General features: G+C 32.8%; 1 protein-coding gene across 1 annotated transcript in view; it reads right to left on the bottom strand.

The window, feature by feature from the left end:
• The window catches only part of LOC107442036 (phospholipase D1), a 106,640-nt gene that overhangs the window by 65,561 nt on the left and 25,536 nt on the right, over nt 1–15,543 (bottom strand). Inside the window, exons 7-10 of the mRNA XM_087149751.1 lie at nt 15,003–15,168; nt 12,883–12,993; nt 11,260–11,396; nt 1,028–1,166 (exon numbers count right to left, since the gene is read on the bottom strand). Coding sequence (XP_087005877.1) covers nt 1,028–1,166; nt 11,260–11,396; nt 12,883–12,993; nt 15,003–15,168 — 553 coding nt within the window. The remainder of the gene's footprint in view (nt 1–1,027; nt 1,167–11,259; nt 11,397–12,882; nt 12,994–15,002; nt 15,169–15,543) is intronic.

Below are 15,543 nucleotides of genomic sequence, written 5' to 3' on the forward strand. Positions count from 1 at the left end.
TTCTCTTTATTTATCGAAATATGTCGCCAGGTCTAGGATGTCAGGAAACTATAACCTTTTGTTTAATTCTTTAATATATATCGAGAAAGATAGCACAAATTAAATTTCTGGCAAACGTGTTTAACTTTTAAAATACTTATATTGTTTTGAAGGCATATTTATATATTTTGCTAATGAAATAAAATGGAACTATGAGCAGTAGCGTATGATAACTTAAATTCTATACCGTAATGGTCTTTTCTTAACTTGTAGCGGACCTGAATGACTGCCTGCTAAAACACAGATCTTGCTCCAAGTTCTAGTACGAAGATTGATTGAAATTGACGGAAACATGTTTTGCTTGGAGCGTGGATCGTATAAGCGATCATCCAAGTTCTTGGTCCATGTCTTTGGATAGTAGAACTTTTAGTAGAGCATGTTCTACTTTTCATCCAAGTTTTTCCTCTTTTAACCTCTAAAGTTTCGTGACGTCACCAAGCAGGCATCAGATTATGTCATTTTGTTGTCTGTTTTCATAAATTTTTCTTCAAATAAATTAATCCGTTAGGATCTATTTGTGTTATTATGATTTTATTTGAATTTGAATTTATTTAGCAATTTCGAATTCATTTAAGTATGATTTTATAATGCTGAATATGAACAATGGGCTGGTTTTTCATCCGACCAATCAGTGACATTCAAGAACTTGGATAGTGTTGACGAATCATCGAATTTCTTGGAGAGCAAAATCCCTCCAAGTTCTCGGATTCAAGAACTTGAACGGTGTAAACAGGTCTTAAGAATAGTCTTTTAATATTGTTTCCTTTGGCAACCAAACTGGGATTGATATTTCCATCCCACCTTCCTCAGCAATGCATATGCAGATTTCGATAGCGCTTTTGGTTTCGCAAAGATTAATTTGCAACCGCAATGTGTATACTTATTTTCTTACTTAATTTTTGACAAATATTCTAATTATATATTAAGGGTGTTCTTACCTTTCTTGATGGGGAACACCCTGTATTATAAAGAGATTAGGCTTCCTCACCTCTTTTTTGCTTGTTGACACTGATGGATCAGAAATAGATCTCCTGATATTTGGAATATTTGGTACGTCAGAGGGGACCGCTGTAGACATATGACGCATTGCTTTACTTTTTACCATAACATCACCAATGTCGCATAACCTGTGAACAAAAGACGGAAATGTGATTAAGATAAAATTCAGTTAACCTTATGGAACAACCAAAAGAAGGGCTGACAAAATCACGGCAATATTTCAAATTCGCAAAAAATTTTGAAAATGCCAATTTAAATAATAACAAAGCAAGCACTTGTCTTAAAAACGTAAAAACTATTTCGAATGCTTTATCTTCCATTAACTTTTTTTTTTATCTTATCTTCTATCTTTCTTTAACTTTTGTTTTATCCTTCTTCATCTATTTTTACGCCAACTATTAAAACTTTATTTACACCAAGGCACCAAATTGATTCTAATCGAAAAAAAAACTACAAAAAAAATTTATTATAGAAAAAACACGTAGAGGTTTGCCCGGGGTTGGCTATGAGTTATACCCTTCGAGTTGGTCACTTTCTGTGATATTTTTAAATTTCTCGCGGGCAGCTGCCCGGAAGTTGCCACGATACGGAAATCTTACCTAAATTTGCAAGTTCAAAACAATTCTATAAAATAATTTTCAAGTCATAGATAAAAAGAATTCTTCTCATGACCTATATTTTTATCTATTAAGAACCAGCATTTATTAACTATAGCTCAGCGACATTAAAGAATATTTTAAATCTCGACGAGACAATCTTTTTTTTTTTTTAAATGAGTGACTTCTTTTTAAGAAAATTTTAAAAAATGCTTCACCAAGTCAATTCTTTAAATGCTTAATTATTTTCCATGTCAATTCAAAGCATCGCATTACTCAAATGAACGATTAGAGCGATTTATACACATTTTAAAAAATTCAATACTAAACATTAAACAAGTGTTTTATGATAAATAGAATATTGTACATATCATAGATAAATTAATCACAATGAGACACCTGCAAGTGACATAGTATGGGTATGTAGATCCCGATGACTCTTTGAAATTTGGCATTTGCTTACGTTAGCAACTGTTCTTTCCATTCTATTTCGAGTAAGCCTAGACCGTCAAGCATCAGTTTTCTTAAGTGACATATTCTAAATTCTCTCATAAGGACTCTTTCTCAAAGATTTCAATTCTACCACAATATATTTCCTTAACACGAAGTCATGTGGAACATAATTAAACTAATTATACATCGAAGTTGCCAGGCACACAACACAAAAATATATCACGATTACAATAAAATACATTAACAAATAATAAATCTAAGTTAAGTGAAAGATGTAGTGGAGAAAGAATTATATTTCAACTAAAGTCGATGTGCGATATGGCTCTGAATTTAATTGGTTTTGAGTTAATTAACATTCTAACTTATGTAGAGAAACTTTGCTCAACTTTAATACGCCATTTTGCTGATGAAGATTAGCTGTCGCATAGGTCACATGTGTAGATATGAGAGGTCTTCTTCTTCTTGAAGTGCAAGTTCCCAATTATTTCACATTTTGCTGTTCAAACGATATAGAATAATATAAAAATAACTATGTATTAATTTTTCTTACACTCTTTGTGAACAATAATATAAAGATAGAAAGATTATATAACAGAACGAACAAGGGAACGTTCAATTTAAATTTTCTATCATTTTTTTCTCAAAAATAATAAAAACTAAAAATTAGACAACTCAAAAGTAGTTTAAAAAGCAAACGGTTTTTGAAAGATTATTTCCTTTCTAACTAGTACGCACAGCTGGAATAACAATAATAATCACAAATCAAAATTATCTGAACAGCACTTAATGTCAAAAACCTATTTATCAAGAAAACGTTTCTTTTATGCTTAATGACTGTTTTTTTAATCATTAATTTCTCTGATGCCCCAAAAAAATATGTTTGCTCAAATAATTAATAGTTATTTCAATTGAAATTTCTCTTTCTCAATAAGCAAACTTCAGGATCATTTTTCTGGCTAATGATCGCAAAATAAAGAAGAGTAATAATTATTTCATAAATAATACATTAGTTGTTTTAAGCGTGGTGTATAAATGGGTGCTCAGGCGAAATGATAAGAGAAAGTTTTTCCTAAGACTGCAGTTTTTCACTGCTCTTATCTATTTCGATCGAAAATGTTGCGTTTTTCATTTTTACTGGTTTTCTATCCTAGTTTGCTAATTTGGACAGCGTATGCCAACTTTTTTTCAAGTATAAAGGAACTTCTTCCTTCAAATGAACAATCGATGTTGAATGGATTATTTAGAGAAAGTTCTAAGAGCATTTCAGAAATGGCACCTGATAACAAACACGAAACTCAGTCAGCTTCGATCACAAAGAAGAGAGGATTGGAAACAGATTTTCCCGAATCGTATTCTTCAAAGTCAAAAGAATCCGATGACGAAAGTCTGTTTAAATATTCGAAGGCATCTGAATTCGACGTAAACATACCATCGTTCGGAGAAATAGTCGGCACAATTTCTGATCTCGTGAAAAAAGGTGCTTCTGCATTATCTGATAACCCAATAACAAACTTCTGGAAAAATGCTTTGGAATCTGGTACAATGCAAGCAATGAATCCTGGATCGATACTTAACTTTCCAGGGCTTTTGCAAAATTATGCTTCTTCTGGGAAGAGTGACATTCTTTCAGCTTTTGAAATAAATGATATGCAGAAAATGGGAGAACAGCTTTTCAAATCAGCTCCTGGAATGAATGACATGCGGAAAGTGGGAGATCAGTTTTTGAAATCAGCTCCTGGGATGAATGACATACAGAAAATGGGAGAAAAAATTTTCAAATCAGCTCCTGGGATGAATGAAATGCAGAAAATTGGAAATCAATTTCTGAAATCAGCTCCTGGAATGAATGACATACAGAAAATGGGAGAACAACTTCTCAAATCAGCTCCTGGATTGAATGAAATGCAGAAAATGGGAGATCAATTTTTGAAATCTGCTCCTGGAATGAATGAAATGTGGAAAATGAGAGAACAACTTTTCGAATCAGCTCCTGGGATAAATGAAATGCAGAAAATGGGAGTTCAGTCTTTGAAATCAGCTCCTGAAAGGAATGATATGCAGAAAGTTGGAGATCATTTTTTGAAATCAGCTCCTGGAATGAATGAAATATGGAAAATGAGAGAACAACTTTTCGAATCAGCTCCTGGGATAAATGAAATGCAGAAAATGGGAGATCAGTCTTTGAAATCAGCTCCTGGAGGGAATGATATGCAGAAAATTGGAGATCAATTTTTGAAATCAGCTCCTGGAATGAATGAAATGCAGAAAATGGGAAAACATCGCTTCAAATCAGTTCCTGGGATGAATGATATGCAGGCAATGGCCAAACAACTTTTCAAATCCAGTCAAGCGTTTTCTGAAATGAATGATATGCAGAGAATGGAGGAAAAAATTTTCAAATCCAGCCGTACATCTGCGGGAGTAAATAAAATGCAAACCGTTAGGAATCCACTTTTCAAATCAGCTTTTGGAATTAATGATAAGCGGAAAATTAGTGAAAAACTTTTCAGATCCCGTCATGCAGCTTCTGGAATGAATGATATGCTCAAAATTGGGGAAAAGCATTTCAGATCCAGTGATGCAGATTCTGGGACTGATGAAATGCAGAAACTAGGTAAGAAACTTTTCAAATCCAGTCAAGCAACTTTTGGCATGAATGAGATGCCTGAAAGAATTTTCAGATCCCGTCATGCAGCTTCCGGGATGAATAAAGTGAATCCTGATACAGTACTTCAGTCAAACGTTGTCTTGGCTGACAAGCATAATCCACACAAAAAATCTGATCTAACTTTTAAAACGATTCCTGCAGCTTCAGGCATAAGTGAAACGTCTTCCGATGCACTTTTTCGTTCTCTTGCAGTTTTGCAAGGCATGCAAAATGAACAAGCAACAAATAAGCAACAGCCTCATAGCATTTCTTTAGTTCATGGAAAATATCCAATAAAGCCTGATGCATTATTCCGATCGTCCCTAGTTTTAAAGAACATACGTGACAAGCAAAACACAAACAGAGAGGATTTTGAAGCAAAAACTGACACGTCGGAAATAAACTCAACTAACCCTAAAATAATGATTACTAATCAAAAGAATGTTACTTTATTTGAAAACACGAACGATTCGAGTAAAAAAACTGATGATCCATCAGTGATGCCTAATAATGAATCCATTATTCTACAGAATAAGAATACCAGTCCAAACATAAACTTTAGAAGTAAGCATCGGGATTTTTTCAAAAATTTGGTTAATGTTTTCAGGAATTATTTTTTACCCACAACTTTTCGAATAATTAACGAAATATCCGAAAGTAAAGCTCCCGAGGAATCGACAACTGAGATTGAAATACCAAAAGAGGACCCAGAAGTGCAATTTGAAAAAATACCACTCATTTTGAATATATCGTCGGTATCTAATGAAAAATTTAAAAATATGAATAAAGACAAATTAACGCAGAAAGAAATTGTGACAGATCCCAGCCATAAAGAAACCTTAAAAACACAGGAAAGTGACATAATTGAATCAGACGTGAAATATGAAGTTCGCATACCGTTAGTGCCAAGAATTGAAATAACTAGTTATGAAATCGTTCCAAACAAAGTGAAATCCAATACTCAACTTATAAATCTGGAAATCAAACCGAAAAGTGGAGAGACTAATGATTTGGTGGTTGGAATAGAACAGGATTTAAATAATAAAACAGCAATTAATGAGATTTTTCCTTTCCTTGAATCGCCAAATCCTGGTATTTTACAAAATTCAATTAACATGCAGAAAAGAAATTTTACAGAAATAACACCAGTTTTTAACGAACTGCCCGAATCTGAAATTAATCATCAAACGGAAATAACTGAGGCAAGCTCAATATTTAGAGGAAAAAATAGTACTAAAAATGTTCCCGGAAATGGGAAAATTTCTGTAAACTTAGAGGAACCAAAAATTGCCGAAGATATTCCAAATGTGAAACCCCTAATCATAACATCAGAACACGATAAAGAATATTACGATTACAGAATTGAAATCCCATCATTTTCTGAAAAAATAAATGATTTTGAAATAGAACGTCAAGAAAAAGAAATTGAAACAATAATTAAGCAAGATCCTGAGCCACAAACTCGAACCACAATTTTCGAATACGATAAAGAACATTACGGATTTGGAAAGGAAATCCCTTCATTTTCTGAAAAAGTATTTGACCCTAATATTGAACATCGAGGAGAAGAAAATGAAACAGTAATTAAACAAGATCCTGAACCACAATCTCAAACCACAATATCTGAATACGCTAAAGAATATTACGGGTTTGGAAAGGAAATCTCACCATTTTCTGAAAAAGTATTTGACCCTAAAATTGAACATCGAGGAGATGGAACTGAAACAGTGATTAAACAAGATCCTGAACCACAATCCCAAACCACAATTTCCGAATACAATGAAGAATATTACGGATTTGGAAATGCAATCCCTTCATTTTCTGAAAAAGTATTTGATCCTAAAATTGAACATCGAGGAGATGGAACTGAAACAGTGATTAAACAAGATCCTGAACCACAATCCCAAACCACAATTTCCGAATACAATAAAGAATATTACGGATTTGGAAAGGAAATCCCTTCATTTTCTGAAAAAGTACTTGACCCTAAAATTGAACATCGAGGAGAAGAAAATGAAACAGTAATTAAACAAGATCCTGAACCACAATCTCAAACCACAATATCTGAATACGATAAAGAATATTACGGGTTTGGAAAGGAAATCGCACCATTTTCGGAAAAAATATTTAACCCTAAAATTGAACATCGCAGAGATGGAACTGAAACATTGATTAAACAAGATCCTGAACCACAATCCCAAACCACAATTTCCGAATACAATGAAGAATATTACGGGTTTGGAAAGGAAATCCCTTCATTTTCTGAAAAAGTATTTGACCCTAAAATTGAACATCGAGGAGAAGAAAATGAAACAGTAATTAAACAAGATCCTGAACCACAATCTCAAACCACAATATCTGAATACGATGAAGAATATTACGGGTTTGGAAAGGAAATCGCACCATTTTCTGAAAAAGTATTTGACCCTAAAATTGAACATCGAGGAGAAGAAATTGAAATAGTAATTAAACAAGATCCTGAGCCACAATCTCGAACCACAATATCTGAATACGATAAAGAATATCTCGGATTTGGAAATGAAATCTCACCAGTTTCTGAAAAAGTATTTAACCCTAAAATTGAACATCGAAGAGAAGAAATTGAAATAGTAATTAAACAAGATCCTGATCCCCAATCTCGAACCGCAATATCTGAATATGATAAAAAATATTTCGGATTTGGAAATGAAATCTCACCAGTCTCTGAAAAAGTATTTGACCCTAAAATTGAGCATCGTGGAGAAGAAACTGAAACAGTGATGGAACATGATGCTGAACCTCCAACCACTCTATCAGAAAATTATGAAGAATATTTCGGTTACATAAGTGAAAAGCCATTAATTCCTAAAGTAAATAGCGAGCCTGAAATTGAACAACAAGGGGAAGCAATTGCAACAGACAATCCAAGTATTTTTCTTGATTACACCTCCTCAACTAACTCTTTCGAGGAAAGAGCCAAAATGTTGCCACCGATCAGTTCAAAAGAAAATTGTGAAGAGTTGATATTGGATGAAGAAAATCAACAAGTTTTAGAGAAATGGTTGTTGCAAATTATGAATACCACCGGTAATATTTTGCAAATCAAGAAAATGAAAATGGATCTTCACACTTTGCACAATTTCAAGGAGATATTACAATTTTTTAATATCGTATTGGATAATCAAAGTTCAGAATTAGCATCTTATTGCTCTTTGCCAAAAACTACGTGCATCTGTTGCAATAACTGCTGTTTCAATCAGCGTCTTGATGGTTATATAGAAAAACTGGAAAATATAGTCACAAGATTGGATCCAATGAAGAGAGAAGACAACTAGAGCTGAGAAGACAACTAAAATTAGATGATTATTCACGCAAGATATTATCTAAGGATAAGATACATTTAACTGAATACATTATTGTAAGAGTGATACTATAACTAAATGCATAAAAATTAAAAATTTTCCAAAAATAATTTTGAAAAAATCGATGTCCATTTTTTATGCAGTAATTGAATTAATAAAGCACCGTAAGTGAAACCGTATTAAAATCCAATACTGTTCCCTGATAATTTTTGAAATCATTAAATATTAAATATCGTGTTATCAAAGATGTTAAATGAATAATCTTAAGAAACTAAAGTGGAACGATATACTTGATAATGCAAAAACTTCACTTGCTTCTAAAAATTATGAAGATGGTAAAAATCGACATGTTTCGAGTGCTTATAGACCCTTATTCTTGAAGTCTAGCGAGTCCTTAAAATAGACCCTTATTCTTGACGTCTAGCGAGTCTTTAAAATGGGCCCTTATTTTTGAGAGCTCGAAACCTGTCGACTTTTTCCCATTTTCATAATTTTTTAAAACTAATGAAGCTTTGACATTACCAAGTACATCCTTTCTTCGTGCAATAATATACATGTCGTAAGCTGATTTAATAAATCTAGCTCCTTGAAATCAGCTGCTGACATTTTGCAATACAGGCTAATAAAGAAAGTTATCAGTTTCTAATTCTTCTGGCATTTTGTAAGCTTTATTCAGTGAACCGGTACACCTTAAGGCTAATAAGAAAATATGTTATCCATAGTTCAATTAGTCTGATTTATTTTAGGCAAGTTGTGATGAATTCAGAGTATTAAAGGCTTATTTTAAATAGTCGTATGAAAATAATTCGTTACAATAAGCCTAAAACAAATCAGTCTGATTAAGCTCCTGATTCTCCACAAAATTTCTTACTTGCTCAATGGTATATAGGCTGATCATAATAAGCCTACAAAAGATCTATCAGATTAGTATATACTGAAGAATTTCTCAGTCAGTCTGGCGTATTAAAAATTAACAAAGAGCCGAATTTTACAATTATCCTAGCACAGAAATATTAATATCTAGTTAAATTCACAAAAAATATTTCTTGTTGAAATTGTTTAGATCGATAGAAAACAATTTCATGAAATGAGTACATCTTTTTAACAATTATTTATCAATATCTTTAAGGTTCTTTTATTTTTTATTACTTTTTTTATTCCTTATTACTTCTTTTATTGTTTCAAATGACTAATTTCGCTGTTTTATAAAACATGGTTGTTCTTACAATCTATTATTAAATGTAAATAAAGTTTGAATATCTTATAAAAGGAAAAATCTTGTCAGAGAAATGCTATTTTATCATTGGTTCATCAATATTTACTAATATATATTCAATAAGAGCATGTACGGACAAATGAAATATTTTAATAACTGATCCTTAGAACCACAGTGGTTAAAATTTCATACTTTCTACACTATACACAGGGTTTGAAAATTCGAGAAAGATAATTAATTTTGAATATGATTTATAAGTAGAATCTTTAGTAAATTAAGTTAAAGGACGTAGAACCTTTAGCAAGTTAAGTTTAACTAACTAAGTAAGTTAAGTTAAGAGAAAAGAAATCACATTTTAGCTCCTTCACAATTCTGAACACTTTTTCAAAGGAAAACATCTTATTCCTAGTACGGATAATTTATTTTATTTTAATTTATTTTGACGTTGAAGTGCCGACCCAGTTTTGAGTTCACGGCTATTAATGTTCAACTTCGTAGCCTTATAATGTCGTACCCAATCCAAAAGAGAAGGGAATACTTGGACAAACTAGACATTATAGAAGACTTTGTGATTGCAGTAACCCACATTTGCGTTACATGAAGAGAAAAACCACGAAAATCTTTAGCTCAGTGATAAGGGAATCTTATCCCATTGATACCATGTACCACCGGGGATAATTTATGTCAGCACTGTGATCGGTAAGAGCTGGGAGAATCGATCAGACATCGCTGTGGTCTGAACCAAGGACACCTCACGGGGAATCGAGCGCTGTATTGCCTGAGACACAGTGGCTCTTAATCTAATATAGTAATTTAATAATAATATTCTATTATTAAAGGTAGTGTAAGGACATCCTCTATTTGGGTTGGGAGGCGCTGAATTTTTTCCACAGACTTTGCGTTGAAGAAAACCTTTAGGAGAGACCATCAAAACTTCTCTCAGTGACAGGGAAAACCTGTGCACCAAATGCGGTCAAATAAGGAAACACGAATAAAATATCAACAAAACAAATAAGTAGATTCAACTGCATTCAGAATATTTGTGTGAGGCTCTTATTTAGAGACCTCTTTTTAAAGATACAGTCTCTTGTTGCAGTCAGAGTGCATTAAAGACGATACTATGAAGGATTTATTTTTACAGTTGAAAGTTAAATCAGAAAAAAAGAAAGTTATTTTAGTAAAAACTGAGCATATCAAACAGACAAGCGTCTTCAGGTTATTTTAAAGCTAACTAGTTTTTATGATATAAAATTAAATGCAAACTTAAACAAAAATCATAATTGTTTATTTATTTAAAATAGTTCTATTATTCAAAATTAGTAAATTTGTTTTTGCACATCATTATATCAGTAAAGGAGATTTTTATTGAGAAAAAAAATGAGCATATCAAGCAAACAAACGTCTTCAGATTTTTTAAGGCTAACTCATTTTTATGACATAAAATTAATTAAAACGTAAACAAAAAACATAATTGTTTATTTATTTAAAATAGTTCTATTATTCAAAATTAGTAAATTTGCTTTTGCACATAATTATATCAGTAAAGGCGATTTTTATGTAAGTTAAATTTTATGAATTGATCCGGTTTTCATGACGCTAAAACAAGTGGCATTTCTGCCCCATAGAATCCCCCTGAGTAAAATAAAAATTGTTTACGGGAAAACCTTCGCTAATATTTTGAAGTCAATGAAGGTAGCCATTAGGAATGACCAATCGTCATTGACCACCATATTACAGCAGAGCACTCCCGAAAGGTATACATAAAAATTTTTAAATAAGGCAAAAACTTATATGAAAAAAATAGAGATTTTTTGAAAAAAATTTTATTGTCACCGCATAATGCCTTTTAGTTTTGTTAAGGTATTTTAGTTTTACCCCGAGTTTAAGACAGTCAAACTTTTTTTCATCATTTTTCTTCCTAAAAGATTTTCGAAGAGTAATCTTGAAGAATTACAATAAGATGCCTACCTGTGTTGATAATCATCCCACCTTCCGTAACACAGATCGATGCCACCCACAAAAGCGTAAGTTTGGTCTACACAAACGATTTTTTCGTGATGGGCCCATAACCACACTCCTTCAGAAACCTCCGGATGCCGAATCACCTGTTCAGAGGGAAATGTTTTTTTAAATATTTATGAATTACCCTTTGGAAATAAAAGACGAGTGATTCAATTTCAAAGTGGCCGGATCACGCTACTGATCAAAAATGACATCACTACTTGTGGAAAAGGAGACTATATGTATCGGCTGAAGTTCACGCGATTTTGGAAAAAGACTTTTATAAGACTTGATAGATAATAAATATAAATACTGTGACTGCAGACAGCATATTGTTTTGTTCCCATTACAAATTTTATAATGTATAATGCATGCGACTCAATAAATGTTTCTTCTAATTATTGAAATCGTTTAAGATAAAAATACTATTTACACTTTGTACAATTTTGAGTCATTGAAAGAAAACTAAATCCTCATATTACGTAAGCATTTAAAAGAATGAAATAAGTCCTGAGTAAAAACTAAATCTTTAATCAAAGTTAAGTAAACGCCTGTCGATACATAATACCATCTCCCTACCCACAAGTAAAGATTCGACCGATAGAGTGATCCAGCCACTTTGAAGTTTAATTCCTTATAATAAAAGTTTCAAGGTTACTCAATTTCCTGACACTCCGTTACCATGGTTTCGGAAAATCGTATTTTTCCTCAGTTTCAGTGAGAAATTGGAATATACTTTTCGGGTTATAATAAAGGGGTTCTTCTCTGTTAATTGTGAAGGGAATTTTTAATTTTCGTGAACATAAAATAAACATTTATTTCGAAAACAAGACGATACAGTAGTAAAGAAAACCAGTAAACAAATGAACATCTCATAGAACGACCTCTCTCGTTAACATACTGTCATCGTCTTTACTCAAAAGTGCACGGCACTCTTTACAACGAACTCATTCTGCGCTAGGGGAATTACCTTGGAAACCTGAAATGGAGGGAAAAGCAAAATTTGCCAAAATCATGGTAACGGAAAAGTGTGGAGAATGGGTTAATGTGCATCTTTAAGATGACTTTTCTATTTGCAAAGAATATGAACCATTTTTTGCCGAGTAAATCAATGTGTAGATCGTGAAAAAAAGACAGAAAAGAGAAAAAAACGGAAATCTTAATAACTTTTGATCTAGTGAACAGATTACCACATAAGATGTAATCTTAAGGGAGAAAAATTCAAGTATGCTAATTAATTTTTCCAGAGGATATTTTTAAGTTACATGAAAGTAATTTAAACATACCTTGTAGCATTACCAACAAATGTGGGTTCCTTAACCTCTTACAATGTTATTTTTTCAGGACACAAAAGAATCGTAAGCTTACATTTTCATTTAGTTATTCTTAACTATAACTTTCCCCATTAAAAAAAGTGATTTTTACGGACTTCATCAAACGGTACAAATATCGGCCTATTAAAGAATACTTTTTTGCAACATGAATATCAAACCTTTAATCGTAAAACACAAAATAAAGAAGGAGCTGCATAACTGATTGGAAAAAAAAAATTATTCTAATTTTCTTTCAATGTTCAATTTAAAATCTTACTTTAATATTTCGATGCATTCTGGAGAGTTTCTTACTTGTGTGCTGGCTGTCGATGCCCAGCGCAACGTTCAGCTCCTTATACAGAAGTATGTAAATTCTAACTCCTTCCCTCTGAAAAGAAAGTTATCATCATAATACCAACAAACCACTGAATATGTTATTAAATAAACGTTCAATTGTTGGGTAAAAGTAAGCTTGTGTCTTCTTTTCAATGATACAGGGTGTTCCATAATGACTACCCTTAAATTAAAATTTTTAAAATCCTCGTTAAACATGAAGTCTAAAATCTATGTATATTAGGGGTCTTTAAATGTATATCACGTCAGTCCCCGGCGACTGACACATAGCTTTCCTTTCCGACCGCAAAAGTCACCTGTGATCGACAGTGTAAATGTGCTTAATTTTTTATTTATTACAATCAAATCTTTGCATATTTTAATCTGTTAGTTGTGCGATTCGTATTGCTACGCCATTATACAAGTGCTTCTAAGCAGAAATCGTGGCCTGACGTAGATTTCTTTAAAAATACGCTCATCGTATTGAAGCTAGAAATAAAACAAAGACTTTGTCGTATTACTAGTGAGAAATGAAAAGAAAAATATTTTTGCTGATGAAACTTTGAGGATGTTTTTGATAGTTAAACTTTTTCTGATTCCGGTACTTTTTGGGTAAAGGAACCATGAGAGCCAAGGTGACTCAGGGGATACAGCGGTCTCCTTCCAATGAGGTGAACCCATTTCGAATCAGCAATGGCTGGTCGAAGTGAATCCCGTAACCGACTCACACCAACCACAGTGCTGAGGCAAAAATATCCACAGTGGTAGACGGATCGTGGGTTAGAGTCCCCATGCCATCAGGCTAACCGTGGGAGATTTTCGTGGTTTTCTTCTCAATGTAACTGAAATGCTGGTTATGTCCATCAAGATATCCTCCACGAAGGCAAAATTTTTCCCACTACTTGATCCAGGAGTTATCTTGACTTCTGAATTAGGTTCAAAATTACAAGGCTACGGAGTTGAACATTAGAAGTCGCAAGCCCCAAAATTGGGTCGACTGTTCTACGATCGTTATTTTATATTATCATCCATGGGGCCATGAACCATGGAGCCAATTATGAAGCCAACAAACAAGAACAACTTCAGATAATAGTTTACGCAGGTCAAAGGGGAATCGATAATAAATATGGGTGCATGAACGACGACAATACCGAGACCATCAATAATAATACTATATTATCACTTACGTATCGAATACGATAATATTGCGATTATTATTGATAACTGTAATTATCGAATACGATAATGTCAGGCGATTATCATCTATAACATAACACATCAAAAAGTACTCAGTCTATTGTTCATAATAATCATTGAATACCATATTATTGTGTGTGTTGATAAATTTTATTTATGCATAAAAAATATCGGTTAAGAAAAAAATAATAAAAACTAACCAAATTGGAAAAAAAAATATCACGATCCATAGCTAAATTTTGATATTGTTTACAATGTAACGTGATATTAGAATTCGTATTTATCGGATGTATGAGGCACTGTTCGTGTTAAGGTAACTCGGAAAAGCTAGCACATGGTTCTTATAACCGATAATTTAACAAGGAATCGAAAAATACATATTATTTTTATTACGAAACACATTCCATTATTTCCCATGCAACGCAATGGTTGGCGTTGCTTTTTATAAAAATAAAAAATATAGAAAGCATATTTTTTTTTCAACAATTCATTTTTATTCATTGACATATTTTATTATTATGATTACTTCTAGAATTTATCGAATTTTCTTCAATGGACACTTACTAAGGCACGGTGGCTCAGGGGAGAGAGCGTTCACCTTCCAATGAGTTGAACCAGGTTCGAATCCCAGCAATGGCTGATTGAAACGAATTCCGCAACAGGCTCACACCGACCACATTACTGACGTAAAATATCCTTAATGGTAGACGGATCGTGGGTTAGAGTTCCCTTGCAGTTAGGCTAACCTTGGGAGATTTTCGTGGCATACCTCACCTTGTAACGCAAATGTGGGTTGGTTCCACCGAAAAATCCTCCAGGAAGGCAAACGTTCAGCGATGGTTATAAAATAAGAAAAAAGACACTTACTGCTTTTGTCCTGAGCACGTGATCGAGCTGCCAATAATGCCCCTGCAAGGTTGGCCTTTTCAAGTAAATTTCAGGAGAAAGCCACCAATCTGCTATGAATATTTCTTCCTTCGCTTTCATTAGAATTTGGGCTACGGCCTCAAAGTACGTAGCCCCATCAACAATCCTAAGGTTTTTTTTTAAAAAAAAATGGTTATTGGATACTCTTGATAAAGTTTTATTACTTATTTAAAAACTGATCCACTTCCTTTCAGTGGAGTACATCCAATTGAAAACTTTAAAAGTTTTAAAATTAAAATTTTGGGAAGTAAATTTTTAGCTCAAGGAAAGTATTTCCTGAAAAATAAAATATTATTTTCATGAAAATTAATTATTGCGGAACTTACGACGAATTTGACTACAGATAATATTCAATATGTTTTCATTTAATTAATTGACAAATTTCTAAACACATAGTTTTTTTTTTCACTTAATATTTGTAACTTGAAGAAAAAATAAACTTCACCTATTTTTCTTTATTTTAGGATATTAGTGTGATCGG

Source organism: Parasteatoda tepidariorum, chromosome 8 (genome assembly GCF_982258835.1).
Source record: "Parasteatoda tepidariorum strain Cologne lab strain chromosome 8, Ptep-v5.0, whole genome shotgun sequence".
Lineage (NCBI taxonomy): Eukaryota > Metazoa > Arthropoda > Arachnida > Araneae > Theridiidae > Parasteatoda > Parasteatoda tepidariorum.